Source organism: Euphorbia lathyris, chromosome 7 (assembly GCF_963576675.1).
Source record: "Euphorbia lathyris chromosome 7, ddEupLath1.1, whole genome shotgun sequence".
In the NCBI taxonomy this organism is placed as follows: Eukaryota; Viridiplantae; Streptophyta; class Magnoliopsida; order Malpighiales; family Euphorbiaceae; genus Euphorbia; species Euphorbia lathyris.
The window spans coordinates 75278782-75302912 of record NC_088916.1 but is presented as its reverse complement, the minus strand read 5'-3'; the positions used below and the strand labels follow the sequence as shown (position 1 = coordinate 75302912).

At 33.2% G+C, this 24131-nt stretch overlaps 2 protein-coding genes across 4 annotated transcripts; one reads left to right on the top strand and one right to left on the bottom strand.

Moving 5' to 3' along the window:
- Positions 1–214: 214 nt before the first annotated feature.
- Positions 215–6203, bottom strand: LOC136235266 (histone-lysine N-methyltransferase ASHR1). 2 transcript variants are annotated; one of them, XM_066024861.1, is made up of 14 exons: positions 5993–6203; positions 5775–5920; positions 5474–5608; positions 5274–5328; positions 5046–5164; positions 4604–4692; positions 4447–4528; positions 3324–3428; positions 3148–3232; positions 2949–3068; positions 2700–2806; positions 2537–2606; positions 1536–1599; positions 215–1263 (listed from the first exon to the last, which is right to left on the bottom strand). In XM_066024861.1, exons 1-14 carry the CDS (start codon positions 6090–6092, stop codon positions 1098–1100), a joined length of 1443 nt encoding a protein of 480 aa, XP_065880933.1. In that variant the 5' UTR covers positions 6093–6203; the 3' UTR covers positions 215–1097. The 2 variants fall into 2 exon arrangements, with proteins under 2 accessions (XP_065880933.1, XP_065880932.1); XM_066024860.1 differs by having other exon boundaries at positions 216–1263; positions 3148–3238.
- Positions 6204–6275: 72 nt separating this feature from the next.
- On the top strand, positions 6276–17818 carry LOC136235267 (biotin--protein ligase 2-like). 2 transcript variants are annotated; one of them, XR_010691738.1, is made up of 10 exons: positions 6276–6756; positions 6856–6917; positions 6984–7132; positions 7863–7983; positions 8637–8792; positions 9440–9485; positions 10985–11051; positions 11901–11977; positions 14891–15097; positions 15239–17818. XR_010691738.1 is itself a non-coding variant. In XM_066024862.1 (9 exons), exons 1-9 carry the CDS (start codon positions 6389–6391, stop codon positions 14432–14434), a joined length of 1089 nt encoding a protein of 362 aa, XP_065880934.1. In that variant the 5' UTR covers positions 6306–6388; the 3' UTR covers positions 14435–14746. The 2 variants fall into 2 exon arrangements, 1 of the variants encoding a protein (XP_065880934.1); XM_066024862.1 differs by lacking the exons at positions 14891–15097; positions 15239–17818 and adding an exon at positions 14392–14746 and having other exon boundaries at positions 6306–6756.
- The last annotated feature ends 6313 nt before the right edge of the window (positions 17819–24131 follow it).

The following is a 24131-nucleotide window of genomic DNA, read 5'->3' as shown; positions in this document are numbered from 1 at the left end:
TCTTCAAACTAAAATATGTTCGGTTAAAAATCTAAAAAAATAGACAAAGGGATCAAAAAGTTAGTATTGACAAAAGATATGGATCTTATAATGTGTTTGTCAAAATAAGAGAACTAAACAATGTGTTAAAAAAATGGGCACTAATAAATTATTTACCCTAATTATAATTGATTAAAAACTTAATGTCAAATTATAAATTTCAACAAAATTTGAAAGGATTACATAAAATTTAACATTTTCAATTGTGAGACTAGGAAATTTCAGCCAAAAGATTATTTTCTGATTACAAATTAAAGAACCTAGTGCACTAAAACCAAATGCAGAAAGTCTAATAAATAAAGGGTAATTAATTTATTAGTCCCTATATGTTGACAAAACACACTGTTTAGTCCCTACATTTTCAAAAACACATGGTAAGGTCCCTAACCTTTTTCTCAGTGAACTGTTTACTCATTCCGTCTGTTTGTTAGATTTTTTTACCGTTTATGATTTCGGAAATGATTAAATTACACTTTACTATTTACCTTCAAACTTTAGAAGAGGAAATCCAATTTAGAAGAAGAAGTTATTTGTATGGAGAACAAGAAAAAAAAACAGACCCAATGCTTACGAATTTGAACGATTAAGGAGAAAATCAAGAAGAAGAACACTCAAAATTGATTTCAGATGCATTAGAGTTTAAAGGAAATGAAAATAAAGGAAAAGAAGAACGCAAATCCAAATTGACTAACAAAATCTTCATGAGAGTCTAACGGCAGGGACTAAACAGTTCACTGAGAAAACCGTTAGGGACTAAACAGTTCATCGAAAAAAGATTAGGAACTTTATCATATGTTTTTGAAAATACAAGGACTAAACAATGTATTTTATCAAAACATAAGTTAGCATTACAGTGTAAGGCATCAATGGCTTTCTCCTGCAGGAAGATGGAATGGAGGAACTTCCTTCTCTCGTAAAGGTCCCGAGTTAAATTCTTTTTCAAAGATGTTATAAATCATCTTTAATATAATCATCTACTAGTTGGTTCCCTCGAGATAGCGGTTCTATCAGTAAAGCCAATGATTAGAGACATCGGGAGCAAAGCTACATGTACTCTGCTAGTCATCGTCTTTCGATAAAAGTTTATAGGAAGCTTCAGCACGTGCTTCCTCCAACTTCATCATGAGCTCCTTCATGAATGGTGTTTTTGTTCCATGAGTAATTCTAAGTATATCCAATGCCTTGGTCAGTGATTTCATAGCATCCTCTGTGTCCCCAAGTAACCTTCAGGACCAAAGTAATGAAAATGCTGATATTAGGGCGTCAAAATAGATTGTCGGTGTCATAATCATGTGATTTATATATTCTACATTATTACGTATGACATTAATGCAAAAACAGGTTGTCTCTGTAAATCGTGTTGTCATGTCAGAAATTGACAACCTGATATTGGTCTTCTAAGAGATTGGTAAACCATCGAATAGCCGGAAGTTATCAGTGAAAAAAACTCCAACATTGCAGATAGATCAACTGAATTTATAAAGAAAAATACTGACCACTCAAGTTTTCCACTAGTATAATACTGCAATCCAAGCAAAGGATGAAATTCTGGATAAACCTCTGCAATGAACAAAGAATGAAATGAAGTCAAATTTTATTTGGTTTTGAACCTTCAATAGATAAAGAACAAAAATCATTGCTAAGAGCAAAAGTCCTCGTGTGGACTAAGGCTCTGAATTTAAGTAAACCGAACTGAATGCTACTGAATGCTGAATAAATATAATTATAATAAATAATGATGAATTAAATATAAATAATACTAAATTATAAATTATATATATATATTATAATAAATTATATATAAATAATTATAATTATAATAAATAATGATAAATTACTGAATGCTGAACTGAATGCTACTGAACTGATATTACTGCTTGAAACTCTACGAGTAGTCTACAAGAGGTAATATTTTTATCTTTTTCACTAGGGTTCTAATTAGACAATTATAAATTAGAATAGACGATCCTATCTATGGAGGTTTGATTCATGCGATAAATCAATGTTAGCAAAGAGTTAGCTAAATAACTGAAGTTTTGAATTTTGGACAAAATACCTCACTTACACCTCCTATTCTTTCAAAGAAATGTATGACATTAAAGCACCATATAACAGTTTTGAAACCGTTCACTTTATAATTATAACTCAAAAGTAATCAATTGTAGAATAAGTGTATGAGCTAAGTATGCTGAGTTAGTCTTGTAGCGTCCCAAGACCGAAATAGATATTCTAATGAAGATGTCTTGAGAATATATTATGAGTAAATTACACCCGTAGCTACTCAACTTTTTCCTTACTAACATAATTGTAGCTCAACTTCAATACGGGACATAAAAATCACTCAACTTTGACCTTTACTAACATAAAAGTCCTTTAACCTTTGATCACTCCGCTAGCAGGTAACTCTCCATTGTAGAGCTGATGGAAATGATATTCTAAGCAATTTTAATTCTTGAATTTAAGAATAAAAGAAGCATTTCCAGTAAGAAGGGCGTACTTTGATACACAGGTATGGTCAATTTGCAATATGACAGAGCTTCTCTCCAGTCTTCTTGCTCCATCAACATCTGCAAAAAGCAAATGATTCTTGTATCATTACAATTGATCAACAATTAAGTAAGAAAACAAAATTTAAAATATAAATGCACTCGCAATGCTACCTTTAAAAGCTTTTCTCGAGTTTGCATCAAGCTAATCGCAAAGGGATGGCATAATTTCCTCTGAAGTTTCTCAATACTCTTATAGATAGAAATGGCTTCCCGCTTACCTTAGCGTCACTTAAGGAACAAATATATTGTTTAATGTTATATATGTTTGATCTATGGCTCTATGCTGTCAAATAGAGCATAAAATATTTAGAAGGATAAAAGAGATGAATGATTCTCAACACAAATAACAGGAAAGGATACTGTCGGAGGACATAGACTCGGAGGCCTTTTCTGAAGTTGCTCTTATCTCAGCTGCTAACTTCTTTACCTCTTCCTTGCTTCTAAGACGGCCACAATGTTGACAGACAAATCCTTGATCAGCTGCATATTTAAAGACAAAATTGGAAAAAATATGTGCAAACCATCTGATTGATCACTAGACTACAACTAAAGCACATACCAGAATCCCGAAGCAAGAAACCATTGCATTTATCATCTATGCACCTGTATCCTTCCAGAATTGCACTTTCTTGGATATCATCTTGCTGACCCTTCGATTAGAACATCCAGATTAATAATCAATCAATGAGAAAATGTAAGTTAAAGCAATTATTAATAAACTCAAATAGGAATTACCACTTTACTGCATCGGAGACAAGAGCAAGTGAAAAAATACTGCTGTTCGAGAGTTCTTTGCCGTGTCATAGTACATCCAGCAGTTTCTATGTAACTAATAAATACCTTATACAAAATAAGCAAACATAATATGATACTTCTAAATTCAAAAAGATAAGAATGGGTAACACTGGATGCTGTCATATAATGTGACAGCACAACAAAAGTCTCAAGCAGCATCATATTTCCATTGAGAATGTTTAATTTAAGCTAGGAAAATCATAACAAAACAAAGGAAAGAATGTATATAATATCTTGGCATGTGATAACACCCAGTCATGATCTACCTTGACGTGGACCGGTGATAAAAAAAGCATGTACTGGACTTCACATGGTCTATCTAGTCAAGTGGACTGATTTGATACTCCGCGGGACTGATAGAATGTGCTTGACATGCCTTCACAAGGATTAAGCCACCAATCCATTGGGAAATAGTGCACTAGACACCACGAACCCACCACGTAATGATGAATGCACCGCTATATTAAGGCATCGTTCTTCATCATTTTCTCTTGAACTCTCCCTATCCTAATCTTTCTCTCTCCTAATACTAACTTAGGCATCGAAATACAGTCCTCAAATACAGTCCTCAGTCACCGGCTCTGCCCTAACTTCATTGTCTTGTAGGTCAGTACAAAGGGATCTCTTGCCTGGCGGTTGACAAGAAATCTCAAGATTACCCTTTCCTTGATATCAATGTGCAATTGGGATATGTATCAAACTTAGTTTTTTCTCTTTTTATGTCTTAAATCCTAACATGTAGGTTTGCTTCAACTCCATATCTTGCAGTTAATATCCTTCCCGAATTCATTGTTATAGGAAACTCATAAAAGATTTGAGAATTCTTTGGACTTGTGCTGTGCAATTTTATAGCTCTATTTCGCAAGCAAGTACGAAAATCACAGCAAATTCCTATCCTAACAAACCATCAAAGTGCTCCAAGAACACATTAAGCGTGGAGACATTAATCCATTCAACAAACAGATTAATAACTTCACATATTCTCACAATTAACCATGTGAAAAAAACCAGATATGCTCTTCTGTCAATTTGTAACATAACGGATAAGAAATTGTTGCCTTACCTCAGCCCCTTTTGGTAAATGTTGAACAGCACGCACCACTGCCAGTCTTCCCTCAAATACCAAAACAGCATTGGGCAAGCAGCTGCAGCATAAGAGCCAGTGAGAAAACCAAAACAAGAGAAAACAACAAATTAAAACATTCCATTGAGGTGGGCACCTGTGGTTAATGATGGAAATAACCGGATACAGCCCTGTTCCCAGGGGTCTCAGTTCACTATCACAAATGGTATGGGCATTGCACGAAAGCTGCATTTGATCGTTGATGATCACAGTAAGACCAAGCATCAGAAGATTTGTCTAACCAATTGAAACTTGCATCATGTTACAGTATCACTATGCATCGAACCAAAAATTAAGTGATAATTGATCGTAAGTCACACATCAATAATATTCTGCATTAAAAGTTATGCACCCTTGCTCAAACATTATAAAAGAATTTATTAAGCGGCCATCAGGTTAAACGCGTGAATAGAGATTCTTAAGTAAGACTCTACACCCCTATTGCATTGGTTCAAGTCAGCACTAAGTCTACTCCAAGCATCTTCTATCTATTAGAAACATAAAAGGAGCAGTTGAGCAAGAAAATAGGAGTTGGCAACCTTGGAGAAGTTCTCTGCAATCTCTTTTATGTTAATGTCAGGCCACTGAAGAATTAAGCTAACAAGGTTGGCCATCTGTGCATAAAGCAGTAGTTGCTTCTCATCAATATCTTTCATGTCTGGTCCAAATTGAAGGTTAAACAAAACAATCCACTAATAGAATTGCTGTACCACCAATGGAAGATATATCAAGCTGATCAAACCACACAAGCAAGCTACAAAGGATACGAGCCACTAAAGCCTGAACTAAAATATAATTGTCTGTAGCAGTAGCAGTGATAACCTGCATCAACAAAATCAAGCATGATAAGACTTGCTGAAAACTGAAAAGTGCATCAATTACAACCAATAAAGAATTGAAAATGACAAAGACAAAGAGGATAAATTGTAAGCAATAGCACACAGAAGTAAAATAATATACTATTTACCTTCTCATTTTGCAATTTTCTTCGAAGATAGAGTCTCACCATCAAACGTATAGAAGGTGTAACAAACTTCCGCCTTTCCTTGTCAAGCTTAGACAGAGCAATGCATTCAAGACGATGCAACTTCCACTCCAACTTCTGCTTAATTACACACACAATCCCATCATAATAAACAGGAATAGGAAGACTATACTGTTTAAATAGCATCTTTTGCAGCTAAAGATGAGGAAGATAAACAAGTGTAGAAGACAAAATAAAAAATGAAAAGAAACAAATAGGCGCGATTCGCGAAGGATAGACAAACCTGACAGGAGCTTCCACAGTACCACACAACTTGACAAGCAGAGCACTTCTTGAGATTAGCTGAAGAGTAACACGCATCACACCGCAACTCAGTCGGCGAGTTATTTGATGCACATACGTATGGTTCTTGGCTTATAATCACTTCTCCTGCAATTTCAAACAGATGAATACTTTACAAAATGAGCTGTTTTGAATCGGATAATTAGGAAGAAATAATACCTGTAGAGAAATCCTTAGAGGTAATCAGACACCGTCCTTTCTCTGGAGAATTTGAAACACATAAACCCCAATTTTGAAGAGTATTCTGCAACTCTTCCATGGCAGATTCTCCCGCTTTCCCCTCACTGCCTCCAGAATGTTCAAAATCCTAATTTCAAATACAGCTGCCAAAAGAAAAAACATAAAAGTTAGGGTGACATGGCTTTGTCCTTTATTCCCGTCACAGATGCTTTATTAACCGTTTGATGAATATGACGTGTCTCATTCTTCAATATCCACGGAGCAGAATTGACTGTGAGAGTAAATTCTGAAGCTGCGCTGTGACGGTTATATGTATTGGGATCTCCGTCTGAATTTCCCTCGAAAACCCGACGGTTAAGTGAAACTTCTCCGCTCATGCCACTCAGTATCTGCCGGCGGTTAATCTCTCCGTCGTTTCGCTTTGTAGACAGTCTCTTACCTGTGATCAATCTCCGCCGGTCATTAGCTGCAATGGATAGCACCAGTTCGGCGGATTGCAGCTTGGTCTTATTTGGAAAATCCGATGAGGAGAAGCAGATAGCTTCGGCACTGAAGCAAAATTGCTCTATTAAACTTCCTGAAAGTACCACAGTTTCCTTACATTTAGAATCGGAGATTGCTAAACCAGAGAAAGAAGCGCCTTTCAATGTAGACTTGTTCTTCAATTCTCTTCACACTAGTCAATTCGGTAGGTTCCTCATTTGGTCTCCGCGATTAACTTCTACTCACGATGTCGTTTCACAGTAAGTATCAACTGATTCAGAGTGTTCCCTTTTTGCTTGTTTGCATGTTCAATGTTCATAATTGAATATTTAAATTCATGTTCTGGTTTTTTTTGTCAGCAATTTTGGCGAAATTCCAATTGGTGCAGTATGTGTGGCTGAAATTCAATCTAAAGGGAGAGGTTTGAAATTATAAGTTCTTCATAATGATTTCATTGTTGGTTATGATTTGTTGATTACTTGCTTAGGTCGGTCCAAAAATGTGTGGGAATCTCCATTGGGCTGCCTGTTATTTTCATTTACTGTTCAGATGGAGGATGGCCGAGTTGTGCCATTGTTGCAATACGTGGTATCTTTGGCTGTTACAGAGGCAATAAAAGAAGTTTGTCAGGATAATGTGAGTTGCTTTCCACTTGGAACTTTCATTCATTGTGTTTGCTGAAAAAATGTATGGAATCTGTGTTTGTCTTTCAAAGTTATCTGAATGAGATTTTAACTGCATAAGTTGGGATGTTGATGATGACTTGGCTGGAATCAATCAAGTTGGGTGTAGAATATGCGGGTTTAGAGATTAGCAGAAACTTTTCTGGGGTGGTGTATGGCTGGAGTTATAATCATTGCACGGAAACAGAAACTCTGTACAAACTTATATGACGTGTTTCAGGTCAAGTTTCTGTAATGGGAAACTCGTATCTTAAAATTTGGAAACAAGTGGATCAATGCTAATCACATGTTAAGTAACTCCCTAATATTTCTAGATCATCTTATATAAGCTTTCGAAATGAAGAAAGAAATCTCTTTTTTCCCTCCTTAGGTAACGTTTATGTAATTGTTTTAATCTAGATATATATATAAAATAAACAAACATACTTATTGTTTTTAAAACTTCATTTATTTACGCATTCCCCACATTTTCGTTTCCTATATCTTTTACAAATATCGTTTTCTGGTTTCCGTTTCAGTTTCTATATCCGTTTCTGTTTCCATGTAACATAGGTTAGGACCAAAACAAAACAATATAGAACCTTGTTTTTCACTTTTGGTGATTTGAGGATTATGTTTCACTTCATAGTTTTATAAGAATCTTCTAGTCGATGCCTTCATTTCAGTAATGTCATTTATTTCAGGGCTTACCATATCTGGATGTTAAAATAAAATGGCCAAATGATATTTACTTAAATGGCCTTAAAGTTGGTGGCATCCTATGCACTTCAACATATAGATCAAAGAAGTTCAATGTCAGTGCTGGTAAACATATTATCTTTTGCTCTGTTTTGGAGTATCCATGCTTCCAAATAACTTATCTTCCTGTATGTAGGCATAAAATGCACCGACAGTCTCTGAAGTTTGGAGTCTGTTTTAGAAAGGTCACCAAACTTTATTTTCTTTCAATAAAATAACTGAATTTCACTTTTGATTTCAATAAAGTCATTCCGGCCACGAGAACATTGATGTGGCATAAAAGGTATTTGAGTATATGCCTACTAAGTGCCACAACAGACATGCCTGACTTTTAGGGCTGACCTGGCAGACACATGTGATGTGTCCACGTTCCACATCCTTGGCCACAAAAAAAAAAATTAGAAAATCACATCCTTGTTCAGTATGACGCTTAGTTGGCATATAGTCAATTGTCTTGTGTGCAATGTCAAAATTTCGGTGAGTTTTTGAACACAAATTGAGCGAAATGACTTCATTGAAATTAAAGGTGAAGTTCATTATTTTTATTGGAAGAAAATAAAGTTTAATGACTTTTGTGAAACAGATCCTAAACTCCAACTAGCTTCGGTGCAGTTTACGGCTTCCAGTAGGCAGTCCATAATTTATTCTATGCAGTATGTACAAGAGGCTGTTTCTAAATGTTCTTCCATGATACAGCTAATGCATCATTCCTCCTGCAGGTATTGGTCTGAATATTGATAATGACAAACCAACAACATGCTTGAATGGAGTATTAAGAGAATTATCTCCTTCTGCTCCTAAATTAAGAAGAGAACATTTTCTTTCCACCTTTTTCAACAAGTTTGAAAACTTCTATGGCCTTTTCACCAGTCAAGGTGAATTTACCTTTCAATTTCTGAAAAAGTTATCTCCAATTTTTTAATTGAATCATTTCCAACTATTATTCATTCTGTGGTGGAGATGTCTGATTATGCAGTATGATGATTTCCATTGATGTCATGCACATCTAAACTATCGTATAGTTGTTATTATTTATATAGTTGTCTGAAGAGATAAGATAACGCAAGGTAATCGAAAACTACAATAGAATGTGTCACGGAAAGCTAGCCTGAAATTATTTATTTCTTAGGTTCAATTACGAAAGGAATTGAACTTACTGGACCTTGATTAATTGATTTGGGGAATCTTTATGGTTGATTCTTTCATTTAGAGCTCTTTAGCTCTCGAATAATTGATTCTCCTCTATGCATGAGAAGTTTTATATTTGATGAGAGGAATTTCCAAACTATGAACCTATTTGATCCAATACCGATACTACTTGTGACAAATTCTATCCGACACAATGAAGTTTTCCGTTAGAATCTCTAGTCTTGTGGAGCTTGCACATGATTTGCAAATTGTCCATTTAAAAATAAGCAGCAAATGTTTTTCCAAACTATAAACCCTATTTGTTAATGCAATTATTTTTCCAAACTATAAACCCTATATGTGACGATGCTACATTTTATTGCATATCATACAGGATTTCAACCTCTTGAGAAGCTGTATTATAGCACATGGCTACACAGGTGAGATGTGCATTATATTTATTAATCTGAAATCATTTATGCACGCATCATTTTCGACATTGACAATCATTCATGTCAATTGGAAGCTACAAGAGCTCATATCATTATTGTCTCATTCAAAATGTTGTGTCCAAACATGCTATGAAACAGAGAGAATTTAAAAGAAGGTCATTTTGTAAAAGGATAAGGTACAAAAAAAAACTTATTGATGGAGCCAAGGGCAATTTTACTTCTAACGTCATAAATGGTCTAATTGAGGACCTAATGTTGATAAACTGGGCCAATTTTAGACATTATTAAAAAATCCAAATATTTTATTCACGTTCCGCACCAGCTTCATATCAATTGGTTTAGAAAGCAAGAATTCTTCGTTTTTTTTGCGATTTTAGAATAGGTTTGGGGGATGAAATTCTTTGAAGCTGGATAAATATTTGAGTTTCTATAAAAAAATTATTGTCCAACATGTACAGAACTCGTGATAAGAATCTGGACAAGATGGGACCCACACGATGCCACCTGTGTACGCTTATCTTTGATCTGTTAGTGATGAGTGATAACATGGGGGTGGAGTGGAATAATGGGATTCGTGACTTGGGAGAGGTCTCCGTTAATAATGTCTTGAATTGGTTCAACTTGTCAATATTAGGCCCTTAATTGTATCAATTATGACGTTAGGGATAAAATTGTTCTGGGTTGGCAACAATTATCACTTTTGTAAATCACCATCATATCTAATAATTGTACTGCCAGGAAATGAATTGACTCCCTTGGAAACTGGACATCATGGGTTTAATCTTTCAGTCAGCAGATTGCTAAACTGACATAGAAACAACTCGAATGAACCTATAGAGACTGCTATGATCTGTGTGGGTGAGGTTTATTCTACAAACTTTGCATATGTTGAAGGTGATTTGTTTGTTCAAATCAAACCATCGATCAGTAATCCATACTCCCGTGCCTTCATTTATGTATCCCATGTCCTTCAAGTTGCCTTGTGCTTAAAGCGTGTTTTATATTATTCAATGCAAGCTATTTGTTTCCATTGCATATATTAAAAACCCTCTCCTCTTGCCCTTAAATATTGGTAGCTCCTATCTTCTTACAGGTGTTAAGTTGTTATTTCGGCAATCACAATCTTTCTGTCTTCATACTTATATCTGCTACGTTGCTTCATTTTGGGGGAAAGTGACTCACTAGGGTAGATGATTTCTCACTTTTATTGATATATGGACTGACACATTGAAATTGAACAATCTTTTGACAAGCATGTTCCTGGATTCTTTTTCAGCTACTAGGTTTTAGTTGCATCATCTCACTTTTTCTCTTATCAAATAGAATAGGCAAGTCAACGGTCATATTGTTGGTAAAAAAGTCTCATCTTGAAGCCAAAATATGTGGAACCATGATATTGAATATGGTTGTCAAGCTTTAACATGTGATATAGATTTTATCATTCTTTACAAGAGTAGCTGTGATTCTGTTTTGATATGTGCGTGTAGTGGGCAGTGGGTTACCATACAAGAAGAAAAGGGGGATCAATTAGTGGAGGACGTGGTAACTATTCAGGTATTCTGATTTGAAATGGTTTTAAATCAGTTACTGCTTAAATTTGGGTATCTATGGTAATAGCCAAATATAGATTAAGTTGCACATAAACCTTATATGCTATGTTACAAGGAAACGGGAACCGTAAAACGATATTTCTAAAAAATGTAGGAAACAGGAACTTGAGGGAAACGTGTAATAATAAACTATATGGATATATCTATAAAAAAAATTAAAATAATGAAAATTTATGTTTGCTTATATATATATACGCATTAAAATAATTGCATAAAAGTCACATAATAGAGGGAAAAAATAGATTTTTTCATTTCGATAGCTTGTAGAAGATGATCTAAAATATCAGGTATTTATTGAACATGTGATTAGTATTGATCTACTTCTGAAAATACACTATATCCTAGCAAACGAGTTTCCAATTCTTTAATAAATTATGGAAACGTGACCCCAAACGTTCATATAAGTTGGCTTAAAGTTTCAGTTTGTGAAACGTTTCGGAAACGTGAAACGCTTTGAAATTTCTGTGCAACATACACTATACCTATTGGCACTTGATTGAAGGGTTTTATTTTTCTGCCTTGACGAACTGAGGATGTCATGCTAGATTTTGTAATCTTTGTTACGTGTATATTTTTCCAGGAAACAAAACTTGTTTAATAAGAAAAGTTCTTTCAATATCCTGAAAAAGAAGAATACAACATAAATTGTTTATTGATATTCAACAATTAGCAAAAATTTAGGTGCCATTACATTTCATAGGAAGTGCCTAGTGAATGTTGGGTATATTATGTTACTGGTGCTGGAACTTGAAACAATATGTTATTTACTACTTTGTTCATTTTATATTTGCAGGGTTTGACATCCTCAGGGTATTTATTAGCTATTGGTGATGACAACCAAATGTGTGAACTTCATCCGGATGGCAATAGGTAAAGTTTTGCTTTCTCGTTGGACATGTGAGGCTTTTTTATGGCTTATAATAGGATTCAATTGCAGACAAGCTCTTCTGAAACATGTCTTTCTTGAAGTATGGTACAACACATGCATGGAATAAATGGTGTTCGTTACTGACACATACTTGGTTGTAATTGTGAAATAAAATGTCTAGTACATGGGCAATGTTTAGAAATATCAGAGATAATAATAATAATAATTATTATTATTCTTGTGTATACTTATCAGTTTAAACTTTTGGGTCAAATGGTTCCATAATCAGAGCCTTCGAATCCAATGTTGGGCCACCTACAGATATCCAGTCTTACAAATTTCACACTCCAGCCGTGCATTCTTGGACATGAGGGGGTGGGTTAAATATCTCACATTGACTAGTTATAAAGGTAACGAGTCGCTTACAACTGTGAGGCAACCTTCCCTTTTCAAGGTGCCTTTTTAGGGGTGAGTTATGTCCAAATTTAGTATGGTAAACTGTGAGGCAACCTTCCCTTTTCAAGATGCCTTTTTGGGGTTAGTTATGTCCAAATTTAGTAAGGTAACAAAGCCTCTTAGACCAAGTGATTGAGAGTTCAAATCCTGACAACTCCATTTGTTGATAGAATTTCAACACATGGTAAGATGAGCTTGTGTTGTACACGCTTCAAGCCCAAGGGGTATTTGCATGTAGGGATGCATCATAGATAAATAATAAAAACTATTCTCGAGTTTTACCTATCAGCTTAAGTTTTTTGGTCAAATGGTTCCTTGACAGGAACTTCTCAATAATATGTTGAGAGCAGCATAAAATCTGAGAAACACTATGATAAGCAATTAAATCCTGGTTGCATGAAAGTAAATATGTACATCTCTTTTTCCTTATGGAAAAAAAGAGAGGCATATGCCTCAGCTTTGTGTGGTGGAGGAACAGCTTGGTAAACCAAATGGATCATTAAGACTATCATTATCTTATGTTAATTGTAGATAGTAAATACAAATTTTTTGAGAGTGCAGAGTCTGAAAAAATTATTTTCGTGGGGATGATTTTTGAAAGTACACCGTTTGAGGATAAATTATGGGTTTGAAGTTGGATTCTACCTCTTAGGTGGTTTCTCAAATAAGAATCAGAAATGACAAATGAGGACTTATGGAAATTGGATAATAATTTAGCTCTGGGACATATTTTCAGCATCCTTACTAGACCATAAGAAACTTGCCTAAGGCCTATATTTCTCAAAATCTCTCCAATATTAATTTGTTCACCAAAGGTACCTCCAGTTAGAGGTGGAAATTGTGTCCACAACCCGATAACATGACACAAACCCAACACAAATTTAATTGATTAGTGTTCTCTTAATAAGTAAATAGTCATGAAATCGACACCCAGATTTTTGGGTTAGGTTAGGATTGACACGAATATTTAAAATTATTATTATATCCTCTCATGTTTTTACTGTGTAATTTTCAATAGAGATAGCAAAATTACAGTACACTAGACATGTGAACACAATACAGGAACCCAACATAACATAAGCAGGTTAGGGGCTTGATAAATTAATTTTAAACTTTTGGACAGTCTACTAATTTAAAAATGACATAAATATTTAAAAATGTTACTATATCCTCCTATATTTTTAAATGCCAACAGTAACAGAGGTAGTAAATCACATGTCACCTGTCAACATGACACGAAAACGACACTAATCCGATTGGGTTGACATCATTATGACACCAAAAATACTGGGTTGGGTTAGAGTTGAGCATTTGACACTAACTTGATAATTAACACGACATGAATATGACCAGTCCACATACAGTCTTACACGAATTGTCACCTCTACCTCTGATATTAACCTGACCTAAATGCAATACCAGTTAGTTGTTTTGATTTGTATAATTCTTAGATTCTCAATTAAGGTCTAATTTTTTCTCCGTAGCTATGGCTCATCATCTTGGAAATGTTTAGCTATAGGTTATAAATGTTTAGTATTAACTGCTCTTTCCTATTTTTGTGTTCGCTCGATTGTTATATAGTGCTGTTAATTTATGACGCTATACCACTATTTACACACAACCCGCCTGTTTGACATGAATATTTGTTTCATTTACATCATATTTACTTACGTGGAATATATAGATCGCATAACATGATTTATGACATGACTACCCATTTTGAAACCCCTAAATTTATAGTGGGTATACGTGCATCAATTTCAATTGACCCAGATGAGCAACAGAACTTCTTTAGAGCTTTCAGAATTTTTCTGGACAATTAACGTCTGTACGCTTCAGTTCTTGTTCTCTGAATAATACAATGTCATTTTAGATTTGGATGCTCTGATTTTTTGCTTGGCCCAATCATGGCCAATGTCTTTAGAAAAGAAATCACAGTCTTATTTTTGTGTAATTGCAGTCTTGACTTCTTCCAAGGACTGATCAGAAGGAAACTTGATTGAAGAAGATTCATCAGCATCTTGAACTACAAACAACAAAACGAAATGATCTGCAGGAACATCTGTTCATGAGACCGTGTTTTAGGACTGCATTTTGTCCTTTTGCTCTTACACACAGCTTGAATTAATTAATATTGCCAACACAAATTTATCTCTTTCTGCACCCACCCTTTTGCATTAATTTATATTTTGTTGAGCGGCAGGGGGTGGAGGGTTTCACATGTATCACATAGTCGAAAATGCATTCAATGTAATGTTTAAATCGATCATCTTGGAAATGTTGGTTTGTTTCAATGCAATGTTGGTTTGTTTCAATGCCAGCTACGAAATGACACAAAACTAAATAGCTCTATGATTGATTTGGTGCAATAGCTAGCTATATCATTGCACGTTCATTCAATAAGCATTGTTGACATATAAGCTTTACCGTGACCCTTGGATATTTGTTTCACATTTCAGATGGTTCTCTAGGCTTCACAATCCTCCTCTTTTGAGACACTTTTGGAGTAGTTTGGCTTTGATTTACACGTGTATCGCATAATTGAAAATGGAGTCAACGTTTATCAATTAATCAATCATATCTTGGAAATGTTGGTTTGTTTGAGTGCCAGCTACGAAGTGACACAAAAATAAGTGGCTCTATAATTGATTTGGTGCAATTGCTAGGTAAATCATTGCACATTACATTAGTTGAGCAGGGATTGTTGAAATATAAGCTTGAGCTATTGACCCAGTTGTCAAATTAGTATGATTATGATTGTTGTATAAATTGTCCTTTATTCCTGTTCATTTTGCTGAAACGTGCAGGGTGGAGATTCTTTTTCCAAGGCTGATGATATCTTGACTAGATTGGGCAGTCTCAATTACTGGTATGTTCTATGATTGGTGGGCCTTTTGCTCCTTTTTATTTTTCTTTCACTTACCTCTCTGCATATTTACCATGTTCCATTACTATGTTTTGTCTCTTAAAGGAAAAAAGAAAAGGACCCTTTACCCGCATAATAAGCACTAGCTTCTTCTTACTAGAAATACATTTCTCATACTTTCAATGATATTTATTATATTATTCAAGTGGCCACAACCCATTACTAAAGGTTCCAACTTGCAGACATTGTCTCTGTCATAACTTGTATTTTTACATGGCCTAATACATCTCTTACCCCTCTACTTGGCCTAAAACTTCAACTGCCTCCCTGAACTTTCAAAAGTTCCAAATGACCCCTATTTCTCAATAGAATTTGTTGGATGCAGAAAGTGAGAGATACATTCAGCCACATGTCAAAGTGATCGCCACGTGTTAAAAAAATGTCAAATAGATAAACAATCAGGAACTTTTGAAAGTCCAGGGCAGGGGCAGTTGAAGTTTGGGTTTATTGAATGCAATTAGACAAGAATGGAGGTTATTGAATGCAATTAGATAAGAATATGGGTTCATTTGAAACTTTTGAAAGTTCCAGGGCAGTTCGAGTTTAAAAACCAAGTACAGCGGCAACAAATGTAATAGGCTGTAATAGGCCTAATTACATATATTTGAAATTTAGTGACTGTTTTTAGTTCTCCTAGTTTCTTTTTGTCGTTTTGCTCTGCCATAACTTGATAGCTATTTTAGACGGAAAATCAGCTAACATATATCAACCACAGTTGGACCACACAGGCCCTTAGTGGCCGTTTTGGTTCTTTTTATAATTTTATTTTTTTTCAAATAGTAGAATAGAAGTGTTCGAGGTCACGGGTTCAAGTCTTAGAAGCGGCCTCTTGCCAAATAAATTGGCAGGGGAAGGCTTGCCCCAGTACACCCTTGTGGTGGGACCCCTCCCCGGACCCTCGCTCAGCGGGGACGCGTAGTGCGACCGGGCCGCCCTTTTTTAGTAGAATAGAAGTGTTCGAGGGCGAGCCTTGGCAACGGTAAACGTTGTTGTCGTGTGACCGAGAGGTCACGGATTCGAGTCTTAGGAGCAGCCTCTTGCCAAAAAATTGGCAGGGGAAGGCTTGCCCCCAATACACCCTTGTGGTGGGACTCCTCCTCTGACCCTCCCCGGACCCTCGCTTAGCAGGGACGTGTAGTGCACCGAGCCGCCCTTTAGTAGAATAGAAGTGTTCGGTTAGAATTGAGAAACAATTGTTGATAGTTACTTTAGAAGAAAAATCAGCTAATATCTATCAGCGACTACAATTACCTAGGAGTAACAACAACAACTAAAGTCACAGACACATCCAAGGGGGATTAGGGGCTTGACCATCCACTGGTTGTCCGAAAAATTCCATGGAAACTGTGTACATAGCTTTGATTTTTTTTCCTGCAAAAGCATCCATAGATCACCAGATAACACTCTGTCAATGAATTGAAAGCTGAACCAAGCACTGGAGTTGCAGCTTTTTTTGTCTTCCTGAAAAGGCTGCAAAGTAGGTATAGAAAATTGCATTTAAGTTCATTCAATGAAAAAGCTTTTGGGGCATTTGGCAAACACGTAGACTTGCAGCTTTTTTTGTCCTTTCTTAATTAGCCTTGTCTTTGCATGAGACTTGTCTGTGTATGTCCGCCCACACGTTGCTGGCTGTATTTCTCTTTCAAGTATAAATACAAATGTTATGTTCTTTCCAGTTTTTGATTGTTGTATAAAAATGTCTGGTTTCTGTTTGTTGCTTGGATGCTGAGACAAGTTTATTGTCCACCTTGATTTGGTAACTCCATACAACTTTTTTACTTTTCTTTTGTATTTAGAAAGTTTTGGATTCAGTAGGTGGAATGGAATTTACTGTGGATTCCTAGTATTATCATGGCTGGTCATAAAAGCTTTAGTAAATGTACAGACGGATTCAGGATTCCCTGACTCGGAATGTTTGGGGTACTCGTAGGTGTTCAATTGATAGTTTTTGTAGAAAAATTAAAGTGTCGTACAGAAGTGGGTGATTGAGAGTGATATGAGTTTATTAGGGATTGAGGAAAATATGGTAGTGGATAGGACGGAGTGGAGGACGAGAATTTATGTCGCTAACACGACTTGATTTCACGGTTTCGTATGATGGTTCATATTAGCGGACCCCGAACCATTTCGGAACTAAGGTTTTGTTGTTGTTGTTGTTACACTGTTTGGAGTTCACTTGCAACCAGTGGGAGCTCAAGCTCTCCTATTTCCCCTTTGGATCTGTCGCTGTATATGGACAAAGACATAACTCACTCAAAATGTACCTTAAAGGTGGAGGATTGTGTGATATGTATTATGAGCTAGATAATAGCTTCTTAATTAAACGATATGGGATATCTAAAATACCGCTTCATAAAAGTCCAATTCACCTTAAAATGTATCTCAAAGTTTCATGACGAGGAACAAATTTGGAGATCCTTTATGACAAGCGATTTATATATTAATGGTTTATTTTGTTCTCCTTTTTGTAGGTCGTTTTTGTTGTTTTACTTCAAACGGGTTGGTAGATATAAAGTATTTGGTTAGGATTGAGTAATAGTTTTAGAAGAAAACCCAATTAATACCTACCGGTAGCTAACAACAACAATTGAAAAACTAAAATAAACTTCTTTAAAATTCCAAATTTTGGTATTTTACATGAAGTGCCTACCACTTCAAAATTAGAGTAATTTGGCTAAACTTCAAATTTTTTATAAACATGCTTTTAAAGTAGGCATCTTTACAACTAAGAGTTGAAAGTAACTTCAGTTGGGGTGTGATTAGTGCACAAAAGTGTGTTTAAATAAATAAATAAAAACAAGATAGCACTAATTAGGCTATAATTGAATTTGACTTCATTAGGCCTTAACTGGAAAAATTAAGATCAATAGATACGCTAAAGGCCCTGTTTGGTAAAGAGCTTTTTGGGTAAAATTAGAGATTTGAGCCACTTTAGAGGTTTTGACTAGTCAAACATCTAATTGTTGTGTTTATTGGGTCTAAAAAGCTCATTTTATGAGTTTTTTCAATTAGCTTATTGCTTTATCTCTTTTGAAAGACACGTTTACCCTTAATTACTACTCCCTCCGGCCCACAATAGAAGTCTTTCTAGAGGGTTTTTTTTTGTTCCAAATAAAGAATTTACTATGTCCTTGTATGTCATTTTATACAAATAGTTATTAACAATCAGTTAAGTTTTACCAAACAAGTTTACACAATCGGCTAGTCAAATCAGCTAACAGCCATTTGACAAACAGGATCAAAATCTCCATCTCTTTGTTCATTGCAATTAAAAGTGTCTAATTTTTATAGATATCAACTTAATTGATATGACACGATGGATATAATTATCATTTATCTTATATAATTATATGATACATGTAAATAACAAGATGATCTAAATTGTGATTTGCAAGCAAAAAAAAAATAGTAAAAAAAAGAGATGGAATGAGGACAAAGTAAAGTAGGTTGGAATGTGATCCAATCCTAGGCATATTGAATTGATCACATGGAGTTGAAAAAGATTCCCACATACTTTATTATTATGAAAAGATGGAGAAAAAAGAAAGAGAAGATTTCACATTTCAGATTGAAAGAATTAGAGAATTAAATTCAAACAAGGAAAGAAAGAATAACATCAGTCAAAAGACATCACATGGCCAGTAGGCCATGCTGGACCAAGTTAAGGTGGGTGCTGCTTAACTCTAAAAATAAAATCCAATTTCTAACATTTGATGTTTAACAAACTTTTCTAGTAATTCGTAAATGTGAAATACGTCTCATCACGTGTTAAAAGTAAAATGCCAAATAGATAAATGAATAGAAATTTTTGAAAGTTAACGGTATAGTTGAAGTTTTAGTGTTATTGATTTTAATTGGACAATAATATGGATTATTGAATGCAATTGGATAAGAATATAGAACTGAGTCTTTGAAACATAGAGCAATTGAGTTTTGGGTCAAATAAAGGGGCAAATGATTAAGAATTAAGCATGACTTAATATGTATGATTATAATTGTTTTTGAGGTTAATGCATCAATAAAATGATTGGTTAATAAAAATAAAATGGAAAAATCAAGATAGCCTGCAATTATTTGTAGTATTATAGTCAGGCTCATTCTTTTATCATTATTATAATTTTAAATGTTATGAATTTTAGGTGGGATTAAATTCATGTTTGGTCCTTGTGTTATCTAAAATTTGGTTATTTACTCTTTGTGGTATTATAGGGTAACATTTATTCCTTGAAGTATTTTTTATAGAATTCATTTTGGATGGAAAACTAACTACCTCGTTAAAATGTTGGCCTAATATATCATCAGCTTCCTGAATTTGCTCATAAAAGCAGATTGGTTCCCTGAATTTTGTTAGTGTCTCGCTAGTTTTCTAAACTTGTTTATTTCGTATCACCGGCTCCCTAAACTTATCCATAAAAATAGATTAGCTTTTATGATTCAAAAAAAAAGATTAGCTTTCTGAACTTTGCAAGTTACACACCAGCTTCCTAAACTTGTTTATTCTGTAACAACTAAATACAAAAACCATAATGCTAACTTTTGATTCTCATCCATCTGATCTTCCAAACCTGCAACAATTACTCCTATAATAGGTTGAAAGGTAGGAGAAGAGAAAAAATTACCTCTCGAATAGATGAATATGTATTTTTAGAATTTAGGTTTAACAAGTTTTTGTATTTAGTTGTTACGAAATAAATAAGTTTAGTGGGCTGGTGATACACTTGCAAAATTCAGGGAGCTAATCTATTTTTATGGATCTGGTGTTACGAAATAAGCAAGTTTAGGGAGCTGGTGAGACACTATCAAAGTTCAAGGAGTCAATCTATTTTTATGGACAAGTTCAGAAAGCTGGTGATGTATTAGGCCTAAATTTCTTGTTGCATGATACAATTTTTAATACATGACATCTATGTGGCAATTGATTTAATTTTTTACCATATAAATTTAATATATAGATAAATAATATAGAAAAATAATAAATTGTTATATTTACATGTCAAAATTTAATGAATCAATTAGTTTTCCATTCAAAATTGATTAAATATCACTTATGAAAATATCCGAGAAGCAAATGTTATCAAATAATACTAAGTTTTTGGAATTCATAAAATCAAACATTCAAACAAAAATCATATATTATAGAATTATGACAAATTCCAATTAATTATAAGACCCTCAATTTTTATGTGATTAATAAATATACTAAATTTGGTACGTTGCACCTCTGAATTATTCATATGAAAATTCTCTCTTTTTAACTAAATAAATTCTATTTCCCCTTTAAAATAATTATTCTAGTCAAGTGTATGCAAATTATAGTAAACATGGCCTAGTGGAGATTCTATTCTAGATTTCATTTATATTTTCCCCCCATTCAGTAAATTGCGTCAATTACAGGCCATTAAATTGAATATAAAATTGTAAATTGCATATCAATTATGATTGAGACCTTTACGGATAAACGGATCCGAATAAAATCGCACAGATCTAACCATTTACGTGTATTGACCATGCGTTATTTAGATAAATCAAGGGTGTTGCTATTTATCGCCTCCATTCGGACAATTTTACCCTTTTGAAAAAAAAAATTAATTTTTGAAAAAAAAAACGTCAATTTGGTCTAGGAAGGTGCTGGATCCGCCCAGCCAATGGCTTTGGTGGATTTTTAGTTACGGAAATTGTTAAATCGTTTAATTTTTCAAGACGGGAAATACAAAATTCTCCAATTTTTTGTGACGAAAAATGTTAATCGTCACAAAAAATATGGATTATGTTCATGATTTTTTTGATAAAAAAATGTAAATGTTAATGTTTTCGACTCGTAATCATCCATTTTCGGGATTCGGATTGTCATATATCAATTATTTTCATAATTTCAATTATTATTGTTCGAGTTTGTGATTTTGGAGAAAGAATTTTCAGTTTTTTATCAAAATTGTGAAAAGGGCAAAAAAGTTCAAATGGAAGCGGTGACTAGTAATTGGTGGGTGGTATTTAGCAGTTCACTAAATCAATTTTTTTTCTTTTTGTTAAACTCGAAAATGAATAAATGAAAAAAAAATACGTGCTTAACTTATTAATAATAATCTTGATTATCATTTCAAATAATAATAATAATAATAATCTTGATTAAATGTACAAAATTTGATGGTTGTGTAAATAAAATAAAACTAGTTTTTGACTCGTGCGATGCACGGATTCATCTTAATATATAAATATTAACAAAAATATAATTAATAATTACAATTAATGATATAAAAAAGGAGGAAGTGACACCTCAGCTCCATCGTTACTGTTTTATATTATATATAGATATGCAAAGAAATAGAGAAATTTTAGGGACTAATTTAAATTATGTAGAACTTTTAGATATAGATATGCAGAGAATTAGAGAGATTTTAGGGATTAATTTAAATTATGTAGAACTCTTAGATATAGTACGGATAAAATAATATTTTTATAAATAAATCTATATATAATATAAAACAGTAACGATGGAGCTGAGGTGTCACTTCCTCCTTTTTTACTGATAAAAAATATAATATAAAATATAATATATTAACTTTAGTTATATTATTATATTTATTTATAAAAAGATTATTTTATCTGTACTATATCTAAGAGATCTACATAATTTAAATTAATTCCTAACATCTCTCTAATTCTCTGCATATCTATATCTAAAAGTTATACATAATTTAAATTAATCCCCTATATATAATATAAAATAGTAACGATGGAGCTGAGGTGTCACTTCCTCTTTTTTTACTGATAAAAAATATAATATAAAATATAATATATTAACTTTAGTTATATTATTATATTTATTTATAAAAAGATTATTTTATCTGTACTATATCTAAGAGATCTACATAATTTAAATTAATCCCTAAAATCTCTCTAATTCTCTGCATATCTATATCTAAAAGTTATACATAATTTAAATTAATCCCTAAAATATCTCTAATTCCCTGCATATCTATATCTAAAAGTTCTACATAATTTAAATTAATTCCTAAAATCCTTCTAATTCTCTGCATATCTATATTCTATATAAAACAGTAACGATGGAGCTGAAGTGTCACTTCCTCCTTTTTTACTGATAAAAAATATAATAAAAAATATAATATATTAACTTTAGTTATATTATTATATTTATTTATAAAAAGATTATTTTATCCGTATTATATCTAAGAGTTCTACAGAATTTAAATTAATCCCTAAAATCTTTCTAATTCTCTACATATCTATATATAATATAAAACAGTAACGATGGAGCTGAGGTGTCACTCCCTCCTTTTTTATTGATAAAAAATATAATATAAAATATAATATATTAACTTGAGTTATATTATTATATTTATTTATAAAAATATTATTTTATCTGTACTATATCTAAGAGTTCTACAGAATTTAAATTAATCCATAAAATCTCTCTAATTCTCTGCATATCTATATCTAAAAGTTCTACATAATTTAAATTAATCCCTAAAATCTCTCTAATTTTCTGTATATCTATATCTAAAAGTTCTGCATAATTTAAATTAATCCCTAAAATCCCTCTAATTCTCTGCATATCTATATTCTATATATATAATATAAAACAGTAACGATGGAGCTGAGGTGTCACTTCCTCCTTTTTTACTAATAAAAAATATAATAAAAAATATAATATATTAACTTTAGTTATATTATTATATTTATTTATAAAAAGATTATTTTATCCGTACTATATCTAAGAATTCTACAGAATTTAAATTAATCTTTAAAATCTCTCTAATTCTCTGCATATCTATATCTAAAAGTTCTACATAATTTAAATTAGTCCCTAAAATCTCTCTATTTCTTTGCATATCTATATATAATATAAAACAGTAACGATGGAGCTGAGGTGTCACTTCCTCCTTTTTTTATATCATTAATTGTAATTATTAATTATATTTTTGTTAATATTTATATATTAAGATGAATCCGTGCATCGCACGGGTCAAAAACTAGTATAATAATATAACTAAAGTTAATATATTATATTTTTTATCAGTAAAAAAGGAGGAAGTGACACATCAGCTTCATCGTTACTGTTTTATATTATATATAGATATGTAGAGAATTAGAGGGATTTTAGGGACTAATTTAAATTATGTAGAACTTTTAGATATAGATATGCAGAGAATTAGAGAGATTTTAGGGATTAATTTAAATTCTGTAGAACTCTTAGATATAGTACGGATAAAATAATCTTTTTATAAATAAATATAATAATATAACTAAAGTTAATATATTATATTCTTTATCAGTAAAAAAGGAGGAAGTGACACCTCAGCTCCATCGTTACTGTTTTATATTATATATAGATTAAAGAAATTAATTAAGTATACGTTTGGTATTTCTTTTTGTAGTTCATTTTTTATTTTTATATTTTCACTTTAATGTAGCTTAAAACAGAAGCTTTAATTATAATCAAGCTGGACTCACAAAAGATGTTCTAAAATCAGGTTGGAATATTATGAATACAATAATCTTAATTCTCTATATTTTAAGCTACACGCCCGACCACACGGTGAGACGTGGGGCTATCATGCCCGACCACACGGTGAGACATGATAGCCACACGTCCGCGTGTCGGGAGAGCAAAAAAATTAGCTAGTCCGCTATTGAATTAAATCCGTAAATACCTGTTACGTAAAAAAAATTAGTCCGTTGTTGAATTAAACCCGTAAAAAAATTATTCCTCTATTGAATTTAACCCATAAATACATGTATCCTCCTCCTCGTCC

Coding starts and splice junctions, on each gene's coding strand:
- LOC136235266 (XM_066024860.1), bottom strand. CDS start 6,092: ATGGAAGAGTTGCAGAATACTCTTCAAAATTGGGGTTTATGTGTTTCA. Junction 5,609..5,774: donor ACTGTGGAAGCTCCTGTCAG/GTTTGTCTATCC, acceptor GTAATTAAGCAG/AAGTTGGAGTGGAAGTTGCA. Junction 2,807..2,948: donor CGAGTCTATGTCCTCCGACA/GTATCCTTTCCT, acceptor AGTGACGCTAAG/GTAAGCGGGAAGCCATTTCT.
- LOC136235267 (XM_066024862.1), top strand. CDS start 6,389: ATGCCACTCAGTATCTGCCGGCGGTTAATCTCTCCGTCGTTTCGCTTT. Junction 6,757..6,855: donor ACTCACGATGTCGTTTCACA/GTAAGTATCAAC, acceptor TTTTTTTGTCAG/CAATTTTGGCGAAATTCCAA. Junction 11,978..14,391: donor CTTCATCCGGATGGCAATAG/GTAAAGTTTTGC, acceptor GTGTAATTGCAG/TCTTGACTTCTTCCAAGGAC.